We start from the raw sequence: 14240 nt of genomic DNA on the forward strand, positions 1-14240 counted from the left end.
TTTCCTACAGAATTTGGAAGGAAGAGAGTTTATTCTGATGAAAATAACTTCGTTAAAGTACAAAAATAAAGGCTGAAAAAATTAGAGCTTGTGCTGTATAGAATATTGAATATAAAATGAAATTCAGCTTAATGGGATTTGCTCTGAAAGAATGGAAATGTTCCAGATAATATGTGTATGATTTTGGTAAACATGTTTGAAACCATAAACATGGGTTCCTTAGGGTAAAAATCCTGGGATAAAAATGCTCTTTACTAGGCTGCTGCGGCCTAAAGGGAGGAGGGAGTGGAGGATCCTGCAGGGGCTGGAGAGGGAGGGAGGCCATGTTTCACCTGAGGAACTTGGAGGAGAAGCAGTGAGGGATTTGGGCATTTTCTTGAGCAAGTGCATTTGTGAACTAGACACATGGGTTTAGGTCACATTTCTGCTACTGCCCACTGTCCTCTGCTGTTTCTGCCTTTACCACCTGTGCTGCAGGAGCCCAAACACTTCCTTGCTCATTGGTTGGAAAGAAGGACAAATGTGTTCTTTCAAAATGGGAAGTGACAGCTGTGAGGAATATGCCTTTTCAAACTCCCGCAAGTTGGGAAGGAACATTAGCTTCTCAAGGGATGTGCGACATGTCTGAAGGAGGCTTTCTGCCCCCTGAGGCCAGCGCAGAAGTGGGCGTGCCAGAGCAGCGACGCTCTGTGCGGGTGACTGTCTGTGGATAAAGGACCATTCAGAGTCTCTTGATTTATTCATAATGTCACCTTTACAGTCAGCCCTCATTTTTCCTTCACATTTCATTTTCAAAAGAGCATTTAAAAATCTACGGATATCAAAACTATTGTTAAAGTTTATGGACTGGATACTTAATACATTATCATTCATCTAAATATGAAAAATTTAAAGATAGCACCATTACTTTCTAGTAGCATTTATACATTACTCAAAAACATACACTTAATTCTATGCTCAAGTTAATAACTTTTTGTATATAAAATCTATTTCAATTTTAAAATTCTAATTTAAAGACTTTATTAAGAACGTTAAAATATCAAAGTATAATGTATAAAAAAGCTATACAGAAATAAGAAACTCACTTTGAATAAGCTATGTTCAGACATGATACATTTAAAAGCTATTCATTAATTTATTCATTCATTCAGGAACTTTACCTGAATGCCCACTGTGTGCAAGGCCTTGGGCTAGGTGCTATGGGTAGGAAATTGAATAAGGCATAATCCTGCCCATCAGGAGCTTACAAACTAAGCTTGTTCCAGATACTGTGTAACAGGTGAGCTAGAAGTGATTTCTAATGGAAAAGGGGACAAATACTTTTTGCGCTGAGTGTCAGTTTAGCTGTCTTTGCGAAAGCTTCTTTCTTTTCATAATATGCAGCCTCATTTATAAACACCGGGTACACGGTACAGTCTCCGCCCAATGGAATAGTCTTTCCATCAAGAGTTAAAAACACAGGATCTCCAGGATTCAATGGTTTCCAGTCTTGATCCTCTCAGGAAACAATTAAAACACAGAAATTACATTTGCTTTTCCTTCTACTTTCAAATTTTATGTCAGACTCTAGACAATGAATAAATTAAAGCATTGTATTCTTTTAAAAGAAGTACTTGAGAGATGTGTTGAGAGGCATATGAATGATCTGACTTACCTGAGATGGACTAATTGATTTTGGCAGCAGTTTTAAGAGTTTCCCTTTTAATATTTATAACTGACACATGTAATTAGAGTCTGCTTCAATATCAAGTTGGCCTTGAATGCTGTCAGAGATTTGTAATATTAAAAGGAAAACTAAATGCACCTCCCTGTAAGTGTGTATTCTATCTCTTGCTAGCTGAAGTTAATTCTGTTCAGCAAAATTTAGGAAATATCTGTTAAGAGTCCTCTGTGTGCAAGATATTATAGTGTGGGAGATATAAAGAGATTCTATTCTATGGGGCTGGGTCAGCGGTGGGGTGGGGGGTGGCCAGGAAAAGTCTAAGACAAGGTGTCTCCACATTAGGATAACAACTGAGTTACCTGAAAGGTCCCACACCAGGGATTAGGACTTTTGAGCCCTCAAACAACAATGTTAACACCATAGGAACCCTAAAGCAGTTCTTCTTAAACTTTGATATGTTTGCAGCTCCTGTAGGGATTTTGTTAAAATGTGGATTCTGAATCTGAAGGTCTGGGGTAGACGCCCAAGAATCTGCATTTCTAACATTTCCTAGCAGCAGAACCTGGGAATTTGTCAGAACAGCCATTCCCCACTGCAGACCTGCTAAATCAAAATCTTCATGTTAACAAATCTCCAGAGATTCTCAACCCTGGCTGCATATTATAATCACTTGGGATGTTTAAAAAATATAGATGAGTAGAGGGGCACAGCCCAGCTCAGATACACTGAACCAGGATCTCAAGAGTGGGATTCAGGCATCACTATTTTAAAAACTTATTTCAAAATGGAAATACAGTAAATTCATGCATTTTTATGTACAGTTCTATGAGCTCTGACAAATGCATATCATAGGGTCAAAAGAACCACGTAACATACTCAACATACATAATTCCACCACACATCTTCCTTATTTCCCTCTTGCTTCACTTATAGTACACTGGTTTTGTTTTAAAGCCCCTGGTGAGTCCACTGGACAGCATAGCTGAAAACTACTGCTCTGGACCAGAGGTTTTGAGTCAGAGGATATGCCCAGGACAACGAAAGGAGATTCTGCAACACAGCTGTGCCTACCTCCACCTGCAGGGATTCCCACATAGCGCAGTGCCACCCAAGCCTGAGCCACAAGAAAATCCACTGTGGAACCTAGCTGAGATTCCTGTCTCCACGCTGGTGAATTAAATCAGTCTCTGGGCATGAAAGCTGGGAATCAGGATTTTTTAAGAGCTCCTCAGGTGATTCTTTTGTGTTCTGAGTTTGAGAAGCGTTGTTGTAGTGCTTTGTGAAGGACTCCAGGCATTTCGGGGTACATCCTAAATAATTCCAGTGCACATTCCTGATTAAGAACCCTTACTCTAGAATAAGATCTGGGCTTGTAACCGGGTCCCTGTCTTGTCTCAGGCTCCAGGGCTCACTCCTTGCTGTTCACTCCTGCTCTCCTTTGACACTGGTCTTCTTGCTGTTTCTCAGACACTCCAAGTTTGTTCCAGGCTTTGCACCTGTTTTCCAACGAGGCTGATTTCTCATCCTCCAGGTTGCAGCTTGAATGCCGTCATCCAGGGATGGCTCTTCCCAGCTGTCCCACCCAACAGGAACTCTGTTAACCTCTACCTTATTGTTCTGTTGCCTTTACAGCACGCATTACAGTTTGAAATGATGTGACTTACGTATTGGTTACTTATTCATGGCCTGTTCACCCACTGTTGGTATGGAAGCTCCATGAGCTTGAATCTCAGGACCCAGAACAGGTTAAATAGTCATTCAGATATATTTACCAAAATAACTAACTAATCAAGCTCTCTGGTAGAATACTGAGCTATTCCTTATTATTTATTGAATCAAAACTATTTTTCCTGAGTTTCAAGACTGAACACTATCACTATTTGTTTACTGATTTCATTAATCTCACTTCTCTGCATCCCCAGGATGATTTTGAGGAGTCCTTTATAATCCTTGAGGAATATAAAACTCAAAGATTTCCCATGTTGAGGCTGGTAATGACCTTCGCTTCTGTTTCTCATTTTTGCTAGTTTTGTTACCTGTCGTGCTTCTCCCTTTCTTTCCCTTTATCTTGACCTTTCTTTCCTTCAAAACACTGCCTAAGGCTCCCTTTTCTGGTTTCCACCTAGATCCCCCTAAGGCACAAGTAGCACTTGCTCCACCAGTCTTTGGGGACAGGTTACTTGATTAGAGTGTGAGTGAGGATGGCTTTCATTAGGGTCATTCAATAGGAGTTTGAACTGGATCAGTGGTTTCCACTCTGATTATCCAGGTCAATAAGGTCAGCAGAGTGGAATCCTGGCCTTGTTTTTTTAAAGGCTCTCTGGGCAGTGTGAAGCCAGGCTTGAAAGCCCCAGCCCAGGTAATCTGCGGTGTTTCTTCCATCCCTGAGGTCTGAGGCTGTGGGGGGTACTCACAACGGTAACGTGTGTTTCCGCTTTTCAGAATCTTTGCCCCTCCCTGCTTTTACTTTTGCCCTTTCCAGACTTAAACCTCCTACATTCTCCCAAGAGCCTTTTCTTCCTCCTTCACTATGGCATTACTGATCAAACCAGATAAGCATTCCAGAGAAAGAGGTTCTGATTGTGTGGCTCTGACTTGCTCGTGGTGAACCCAGGGAGGTGGCCGCAATGTGGTCACCTGCAAAGAACCTTAGTTCTGGATCTGCCACTGAGAGCTCTGTGGCTGTGGGAGGGATCTAACTTATGAGCCTCTCTGTTTTCTCATGTTAAAATAGGTATGATAATTCTTACCCAGTGTACTTGGGCAGGAATTTCACCTTCTCTGAGAGGCCTTATCTGACCCAACCCCTCCCCACCTCACTTAGAGCATCTGGTTTTGATTTCTAGAACAGAGTTTAGATTTTAGAATATCTAGAGTATAAATATCAGATAAACTCAATAAGTATTTGTTGAATGACAGTCTGAATATTTTACTTACACTGTAGCATTTTTGAGAACACAAATGAGCTGATGTATGTAAACTGCTTTTTGGACTGTAAACTTCTATCCAAAGGTGGGGCATCAGAATTTTGAATATTTTAAGGAAACAGCAAATGTTACCTGCAGATTAGGGTGGATAATGGCAGTGATTTCTCCACTTTCATTCCTTGGATAATCGACTTTCTCCATTATTTTATAGACGTCAATAGCACAGGGAGGAAATTCTTTCCCTATGGCAAAGACAAGATGTCTAAATAGCAACTGAAAAAAGATCTCTTGAAAAAAAGATAGTTTAAGGTAAGAAGAACAATAACCAAAAAATGAAGACAGAGGGAGTACACATTATTTTATTAAGGATGTTCACAAATAACATTAAGCTGAAAGATGTTCTGGAATTATTTCCATCAATGTGCAAGTTACACTGATGGACAGAGGTAGAAAACAGAACTTAAAAAGCCATTGTCGGGGGGGACTTGGTGAAGGGGAGAGCCTAGTAAACATAATGTTCTTCATGTAATTGTAGATTAATGATAACAACAACAACAACAAAAAAGCCATTGTGGGAGAAAAAGAGGCTAGGACTGGGTGTCAGGACACCTGGGCTCTGATTTCCTCCCATAACCTTGAGCAAGATGCTCAACTTCTCAAGGCCCAGTTTCTTGTTAAATGAAGGCTTGCATTAGCTGATCTTGGAGGGCCCATCCAGCTCTGACATTCTACGGCAGCATATCTTTAGGAAGAATTCCAGCAGGTTAGGTAACTTCAGCTCTGAGCTCCTTCCCTTAGCTATGTTAAACACTTGGTCAGCTCTTGTGCTGTGAGATGTTGGGGTGATTGCCATGCGCCAGCAGTGGAGTCCAGCCCTACATGTTCAGGGTTAAGTCACTACTTGTGTCTGTCTCATCTCCCTTTTCTGATTTATTTACACACAGACACACCCAAGCTAGCAACTGCAGAAACAACTCCCACCTGCTACTTACCTTCATTGAAATGATGTATAAAATCAAGAGCGTGTTTAATCATTTTTCTCATTTGGTCCAAGATATCAGCTCTCAGAACCCCTTGAGACTGGGGACCCACTTCTATGCCTAGGTACAGAAAGGGACAGAGTCACATTTAAGTAAGTGTTAAGGTATATTATAAAATTGAGCATTTTAATATATCAAGATCTAGAATCCCATCACTAAAACTTTTAAAAAGGTAGACTATGTCACAGCATGGAAAATATTTGAGATGTAATGTAAAGCAAAAAATAAAAGCAGCACATTTCATCTGTGTGTAAGCTGTATGCATAGAGAACATGGCACATGGCAACATAGAACATGGAAACATAGCAAACATGGAAATAATCAGAATCAGGTTAGAGTAGCAGAATCTCAGGGTCTTTTCTTTTTTTTCTTTGAATTTCCTTTAATATTGTCAAGGTTTAAAAAACCATAATATGGTAAAAGAGGGAGACAAATTTATACTGACAAAATAAAAAGTGGCCACAAAGAGAAACTGTCATAGACCTAACATTTAGTTTTGACAGGTGGAAAGACATCTATTTAGTCATAGAAATCTAGATTAGATGCACCAGGGATTTAAGTCAACATGACAATCTATGTAACTCTAGAGCAACATTCTTGCCCCTAACATATCAACCCATCCTGTCATGATAATGCAATGGTTTAAATTTTCCTTAGAATAAATCTGTATTCATTTCTTCTCACCCCAACACAATCCATCCTTACACCTACAAAATATTCTTCCTCTAAACCACTTATCTACTCCCTTCCTTCCTGTTCAGTCTTCCATACAGTTATCCCTCCAGTCATCTCCTTCTTCATTTAACAATTTACCAAGTATAATATCCATTTCTCATTCTCATCCAATCAATTCATATACATTATTTTCTGTCTGTTCTATTTTCACCCACTTCTGTTATTTTTGATTTGCAAGATCTTACTATATCATCTTTTATCTTTATTTTTTATTTGTTGTGCTTAGTTTTCTTGTATAGATGTTTAGACATATATTAAAGTATGTCGTTTCAGTGTGGCTAAGATACTCATCTGCGCCTAGATGGTTTGTACAAATGGGTGGAAATGGGTTCATGGGTGTGTCTGCATGCATATTGTAGAAGACCTAATTGGTTGCCTACCCCCAAACCATTCCATCTTCCTTGCTAACACAGTCCTGATTTTTTTAACTTTCTGACTGTGAATGGAGGATAATAGGTAGGATGGCAATATTTTCCAAACCAAAAATTAACGTTGACACAAGATCCTATATCAGAGGAAATGGCCATGGCATAATCTCGAATACAGCTGAAGGAATAATGGTCAAAAAATTAACATTTCTGAGTCTCAAATAAGGCCACGGTTGATCCGGAAAAGTTAGGAGATTGTGTCTGTTCACTCTTCTGTGTGTGTGTGTGTGTGTGTGTGTGTGTGTGTGAAAGACAGACAGACAGACAGAGACAGTGAGAGACACAGAGAATAAAGAAGACTCTGGGAATGATCACAAGGCTGGCTGCAGCAGACTGCTTCTTTCTGGGATAAAGTTTACCTAGAATGACCCTGTCACATTTCACCTGCCTTGGCAATGGAATGCAAAGGTGGCCCTTGTAAGTGGCTAGTAGAAGCTGAAGCAAGTTTGTATGGGGCAATAGTCATAGGTGTATTATAAAATGTTGAGTTGGAGAAAGTGTCTCTCTGATCTCACATTTTTTTTTTTACCCAGTGAGTGAATTATATAAAAATAGTCCAAACAAAATATCAAAGTTGGAAGCAGTACATACAGTATTTCCAGTTATTTATGATGAACTTAATAATCTGTCATGTTGAAATGTTTGAAAGATTTGGCATTATTTTTAAGGGCCAAGCAGATCAGTAGATATTTGTTTTAAGAGCAACATTGCCTCCAACATCATAGACCAAGAATGCTTTCAAACTTTGAAAATCTTACACTTTATTTGGTGTCACAGAGAAACAAGGACCTCTGTTTCTTTTGTTAAGCACTTGGTTAGTTTCAAATAATTACCTACACTTGGATATTTAGTTTGCCACAGTTGATCCCTTGATAATGCACTAAAATTCAATAACTGAATAACCAAGGTAACTTTAAATTTGCTTATATTGTTTGACAACTTGTTTTTAAATTAAATTACTCTTGGTTAAACCATCTGAGAGCTAACAAAAAAGATTTTAAGTTGTGACAGCAATCTTAATGATTATGGTATAGTATGCAAACAATTATGCTAATAGGTCACTCCAGAAAGAGAATGGAAGATAGGAAGAAGAGACTGAGTCTGCAAACCTGCATGATGGAAGTTACCAGCAGGTAAAGATGAATTCACAGTCCGGTAACTGACAGGGCAAACAAGTGAATGGATAGCTAACAGGTTATGGGAGACTCTACTGCAAAGCAAGTGCTAAGAGAAATGTTGGGAGCAGATTTTCCCTGGGTCTTTTGTGCTTCTTGCACATCTTGCCAGCAAGATGCTGCCTTGGTTGCAGATTATTTTTCAAGCATGTTTGTATAGTGAACAGTCTTGGAAGATAGGATTGATATCTTCCTTGGAGGAAGAAGCAGGCATGTTTACTGTGCATTATGAAAGATTCGGATTCCCTTGGCTCATTGTTTCTGTCCTAAAATGCAGAAAGCTGCTCAATGAAATTGAGGAAATTTGATATAATAATAATTGCCTGGAGTTAATTCGCTTATTTCTTGACAGAATCCATAATGATAAGCAAAGTAGCTATAAATATTCTTTAAAAATAATTTTCTCAGAGTTTTACCTGGGACATATTTTGTTCAGTTGTGACAGTGAGAAATATGACTTACCAACAGGATACTTGGCTATTGAACGCGTGGTTGCATATTGGAGGGATGGATGCTCAGTAAGATAAATATAGCAGGGTAATGGAGCCAAAGAAGTCTGAAAAGAATTTAAAACACCTTTCTTATTATGTAAAGACTGTATGTTTTGTTTTCTGTGCTGCTAGAGAGTCAATAATGCTTTCAATGTGTTTGGCTTTAATACATCAACTAAGATTATTAAGATAGCTTTATGAAAAATGCTCTAAAATCTAATATTGTTATAGCTTTGAAAACATATAAATGAAATGCATATAAAATTGAATTATGCATAGCTTTCTGAGTAAAATGTACATTAAACACTTCTCCAGAACCATGGCCAAAGACTATAAAATAAGTTTTCCTTCTGAATGAATCTGTTTTTTTGTTTTGTTTTGTTTTCATCACTGATTACACTTAATATTTAGCTTAGTTATTGGTCTCTTAATGAATTGTTTCTACCCCTGTGGTCCAAATCTCTATAGAGGTTGGGTAACTTGCTCTACCTCCACTTATCTGAATGAGAATTCAAGACAGGCCTGTTGGTTTTGATGTCAGTGTCAGCCATGCTGCTTCTTGCCTTGCATCCAAAGCGTTCAGCCCTCCCTTCAATGAGCATCAAAGAGTAAAAAATACCTGCATTATGACCTCCTACCAGACTACTCTCTAGTTATTGTCAAAAACTCAAGGGAAACAAAAATAATAGATAATCTTTACTATCTGCTATGTACCAGGCTAAATACTTTAGGTACTTTATCTCATTTAAAGCTTTGAACAGCCATATGGGTAAGAATTTTTATTATGCCAATTTTATAAAATGAGGAAAGTAAGCATTTTATAAAACAGGAGTGGAGTACCTTGTCCCAGCTTAGTGAATGAGAAAGGCAGAATTTGAACCCAGGTTTTCCTGGCTACATGAGTCAAACTCTCTCCACTAAGTCAAAACAGCTCTCTCTCTGGAAGGAAGGAAATTAATTATACAGAAATAAGCATACAGTACTTCTTTTGTGTTTTTGCTTGGTTGTTGTTTTCTAGCAGTTTTTCTCAACTGCTGAATTTTTTAATCTTTTAAGTTTCTGAGCCTTATTTGAGTAGCTATGTGATGTACTAAAAGAACAGATGTGTGCTGGGGTATCTGAATCCAATGGAAACAAGGGCAAGACAAAAGACACCAATTCCTTTATCATTGTTCTTTAGTCAGCATTAAATGACTGTCTTGTTTCCTAAAATTGTGATTGAACTGCATCCACCAAACTATTTTCAATTTTGGTATTAATTTCCCCAAGTACCTTATGATTTGGTGGCTGTCTGGACAAAAGATTTATAATTTTATAGACACAAGAATCCACAAGTGTTTTAATCTTTCACTCACTGAATTTATTCTTTTATTCATTTCCTCTCCTTTACTTCTGCCTGTCACCACTGCCCCCTCAGCTGGTGCTCTTCCCACTCCCCCTTCTCTCTTGGACCCTCCCTCCCGACCCTTTTCTGGTTGATGCACATCTATAACCGACTGAAAAGTACAAGTTCTATGCTAACTTATAAGTTAATAACATGGACATTACCTTAATATAATGAAACATCTGAATTAAAAAGTCATTCCTGGAATCTTCGAGAATAAGAGTGCACCCCATGTTAGAAGTAGTGTTATGAAGGTCAAAAATAATGTCATAGGAATCTTCATTATCTTTAGGACCAAACAAATGATTTATTTCTTGAGCCCTTCTCACTTCATATGGCAAGTCCTCTGATGTTTCTTTGCTGTTATTAGCAGAAAGAAAAAGATTAACAACATCTGTGGCTAAGGTAACATAAATATACAACAAGAATACAGTGTATAAGGAACCAGTTGCCAAACCTTTAATATGACAAATCTGTGATGGAGGTGGAAACTTATTTGAAAACTTTATAAATGAAAAGTTACATTTTTTTCCCTCCATTTGTTTCCATGTAATGTTGCATTGGCATGCTTGTGAATAGTTCATTTAGGTGGCTGGTTACAGGAAGGACATTTCAAATAGAATTTACCATTTGACTTCAACCTCAAACAAAATTTATCCATTAATTTAATCAACAGTTTCTTAGTAGTTATGTGCCCTGGCTATTATGGGGCTAGGTCATCAAATGCACCTCCCTCCACCCCCCACTATCTAGCTACTTCTAGTGCACAACAATAGTCAAACTTAGGTGCTCACATTACCTAATTAGGAGTTCTTAACTGAGGTCCAGGAACCACTGGTGGTCCAGGGATAAGCTTTATTAACAAGTCTGTAAACCCTGAGAAAATGCAAAAATTTGCAGATATATGCATACATCTTTTTTTTCTGGGATGAGGTTTTTTACTGAATTCTCAAATGAGTCTCTACCTGTCCTCTCCTCCAGTATGGCAATGGGTAGGATAAATTTTTTTTTCTTACTGTGCATGATAATAGTTAAAACTTATTTTTCCTCATTGAACTGTTCAACCATTTCTCCATATATTTCTATTCCCTGACTATTTTTGTTAGTATCTTCAAGGGATCTACAGTTTGCCTCTGTATAATTCCTGCCTGGAATGGAATTAAGTAGGTAGAGTAGTCAGTTTTCGACTGCCATCGATTCGAGGAAGTGTGGAAGTGTGCAATCGGGGAAGGTGGAGAAAGTCTGGCATTGATGATATTATTGAGTCACTGTACCAGCCCTGGATGGTCTACCTCCCCACTTATTACCTGTGATAAAGAAACCCTTGTTTAAGCCACTGCTTCCAGGTTTCTATTATATGCAACCAAACATAGTTCCTATGGATATGCATGCCTCTTAAAAGTTAATTCGTGAAAGAAGTTCATGAGGTCCCCTCACCCCCAATTACTTTGCTTCTAATGCTTCCCCATGTGAGGAAATGACCACTAGCTACCCAGTTGCTCAGAGTCAAGGCTTGAAGTCATGAAAGATAATGGACATTTTGAGTTCTCATGTATGGAGTCCAGGTCCTATAGGAAGAGTCCCAAGGGAAGAAGCTGAAAGAATAGGCAGGGGCAAGATACTAAAGGACACATCAGCTATACTAAGTTACTTAAATCTATTCTGGATAGGAGATTTTTATAGAATTTTCAGCAGGGGAGAGACATGATATGATTTGCATGTTAGGATGACCCTGATGGCTGCTACCACATGGTGAATCGATGGCAGGAAGGATTGGAGTGAGGCTGGATGCAGAGAGATTCTTTAGGATGCTACTCTGACTGTCCAGAGAGGAACCAAACCAAGGAAGTAGAAATGGACAGGAAGGTTGGATCAGATTGGATCTGCAAAATGCTTGAAATTATTCAATACCTGAATAATTGGGAAGTCTTAGTGACCCATTAGACATGAGGGGTGAGGAACACGAAAGTCAAAGATGATTTCCATAGAGGATCTGGTGGATAAGGGTGACATCACTGAGATGGGGAATAGGGAAAAGGAGCAAATTTAGGAGAGGGAGGATGGAAAATTGATATGTCTCATTATTTATTTTTGATATATCTCCTAAGTTTCTATAATCACTCTAAGGGAGAACTGTCTACCCTCTGAATAGTATTAAGTGTGAGAAGCAGAAAATGAATTTAATTTAAAAGACTGAAATGTATACTATTGAGTGGTCATAGTAAAGTCATGTTAGTCCATTTCAGAGTTACTTGGAAAGTTAACATGCCAGATTAAAAGAGTTATTCTTCAACAAATTCTTACTTGTAATACTAGAGTTAGTAGCTATTTTAAGTGAATAGATAAAACTTAATTGTGTTGATACAACCTCAGTCATGAAATTAAGGCATTTCTGAAATTAAGATTTATGCTAGTAAAAATATGGCTTGATACACAAAGTATGCTAATTGCCCTGGAAAACATCTATTCCATAAAGTGACACATATTTATACTAGAAGTAGTAACCATCTTTTGATCTGTGGTGGGATTAAATTTAAGTAACTCTCTAAACTCAAATAGCATTTATTAGAAAATGGATGCATAAAGCAGTGGTGTGTTAGTTGCTTCTGTCCATGGCTTCTATCTTAGCCAGCAGTCTACCAACTCTTTGAGGGTAGAAACTATTTTGTGCATAGCTTTGTACTCCCATAGTATCTGGCACAGTACCTTGCAAACAATAGATGTTAAATAATATTTTTAGGTAGATTAAAGAAAGAAGTGGTCAACAAATACATAGAGCCCTATATACCTACGTAGTATCTATAATGATGTAGACAAAGGCAAAAATAATTAGTAAGGACATACCCTGAGTGTTACTCTTGCATACGTGGTATGCAATGTATTATAAATCAGCTGTAACATAACAGAAAATTTAGGTGAAGTGCCTTTATCGTAGTGATCCACCACTGACAGTAGTACATCTCCTCCTCAGACCACAGAACCATCTCCTGTTTTCTAATGATGGGCATTTATCCACCCTTTCAATTAAGCAAATATTAATTGAAACATGACATTTTTCTTACTTAGAACTTTATGCCCTACCATAAACACAGCTGCATGAAAGCACAGTAGTGAATCACCTAGAAAGCTAACAAATAATGCATGCAAGCCTGGTGGCCAAACACTAATTTAACGAAAAGATTATTAAATCTGTTTATTTAAAGATATGGTTTAAAAATAAAAACCTTTGTTATTTATTGTCTCAGTCTGTATGAATACATTTAAAAAGAAAATCAGTTAAGAACAGTCTGGCACTTCAAAAAAATTTATAAAAGAGCATGTGAATCCCAGTTTAGATAACTGAGTAATTCATAATGGAGTATGATTAAAAATGAAAGTAATCTTATTCACAAAAGCGACTGTATGTACGGACACGAATATCACATGTTCTCTCTCACACATACCACTTTTCACACACACACAACACAAATGAAGTCTTACCCAAGATTTTCTGGGTCAAAAACTCGATTCAGATCACAGTCAATATATCTGGTACACTTCTCCACTGCTCTTGGGTTGGAAAGAAATGGTTTTATCTCCAGCCCTGTTCTCTGAATTTCAGTGCCGTTCTCCATCCAGTGCTTAACTAGAAATACTCCTGATAGCTCATTCCCATGAGTTCCTCCAAAGATAGCAATCTTTTTTATAGGATCTTTAGCAATATGACAAGTAGTCATTTTATCAAGTAGTTTTATCTGATTTCTGCAGCTCAGAAGAGAGGAAAACAAAAGAAACTTAATCTCTTAAGAAAAGTTTAGAAATTTCAATCTAATGAGACTTTCACCAAAGTTCAAAGTGCTGAGTTCTCTTGAGTGGCATAAAATTTAATTTTCTGTTAGAAGTTATGAGCTCTGTTTATTATAGGGACACTCCCTTCTTTAGTTCTGCCCTTTACCATATTTGGACTAAAATATGCAGAGATCAACTAGCGATCCTGCTGTTTACTTTAACTTCTAACTCCCTCAAATGGTCAGTAGATCTAAATGCAATAATGAATTAGTATCTCACACACATACAAAAATTCTTTTTTTCCTTCAGCTAGAATGTCACCTAATGGTACATTCATGACTATTTATAATAATAAAATAGTTTATACTTTTCTAACCCTCAAAAACATACACAAAAAACCCCAAAACAAAACAAAGAAGTTGTCCATAATATACATGTTATTGTTCAGTATTTATATTTCCACTAGCCTTTAAAAGTATTTCTTCTCTGAAATGAGTCAGGTGCTTTTCATTAGCTGAGGGCATTGTAATCTCATCTTTATCAACAGCAAAGGGCAGGCATTCTCAGAGAGTCCTCTGGAGCCAGAAGCCAGAGGCCATTTCAGAATGTTTTTGCATGGTCACAGACAC

General features: G+C 37.9%; 2 protein-coding genes across 4 annotated transcripts in view; one reads left to right on the forward strand and one right to left on the reverse strand.

Annotated features, from left to right (window-relative positions):
• SPATA22 (spermatogenesis associated 22) overlaps positions 1–14240 on the forward strand; it is a 39251-nt gene that overhangs the window by 4752 nt on the left and 20259 nt on the right. Inside the window, exon 1 of one of the 3 annotated variants that reach the window (XM_073235014.1) lies at positions 1894–2895. The exons of the other annotated variants lie outside the window; for them this stretch is intronic. The gene's annotated coding sequence lies outside the window, so the exon portion shown is untranslated. Of the gene's footprint in view, positions 1–1893; positions 2896–14240 lie in introns of those variants that run through there. 3 annotated transcript variants of the gene reach the window in all.
• ASPA (aspartoacylase) lies at positions 1116–13892 on the reverse strand. Its single transcript, XM_017653136.3, has 6 exons — positions 13324–13892; positions 10008–10203; positions 8431–8524; positions 5583–5690; positions 4723–4832; positions 1116–1495 (listed from the first exon to the last, which is right to left on the reverse strand). Exons 1-6 carry the CDS (start codon positions 13557–13559, stop codon positions 1298–1300), a joined length of 942 nt encoding a protein of 313 aa, XP_017508625.1. The 5' UTR covers positions 13560–13892; the 3' UTR covers positions 1116–1297.

The sequence above is a fragment of the Manis javanica genome, chromosome 4, assembly GCF_040802235.1.
Source record: "Manis javanica isolate MJ-LG chromosome 4, MJ_LKY, whole genome shotgun sequence".
In the NCBI taxonomy this organism is placed as follows: Eukaryota; Metazoa; Chordata; class Mammalia; order Pholidota; family Manidae; genus Manis; species Manis javanica.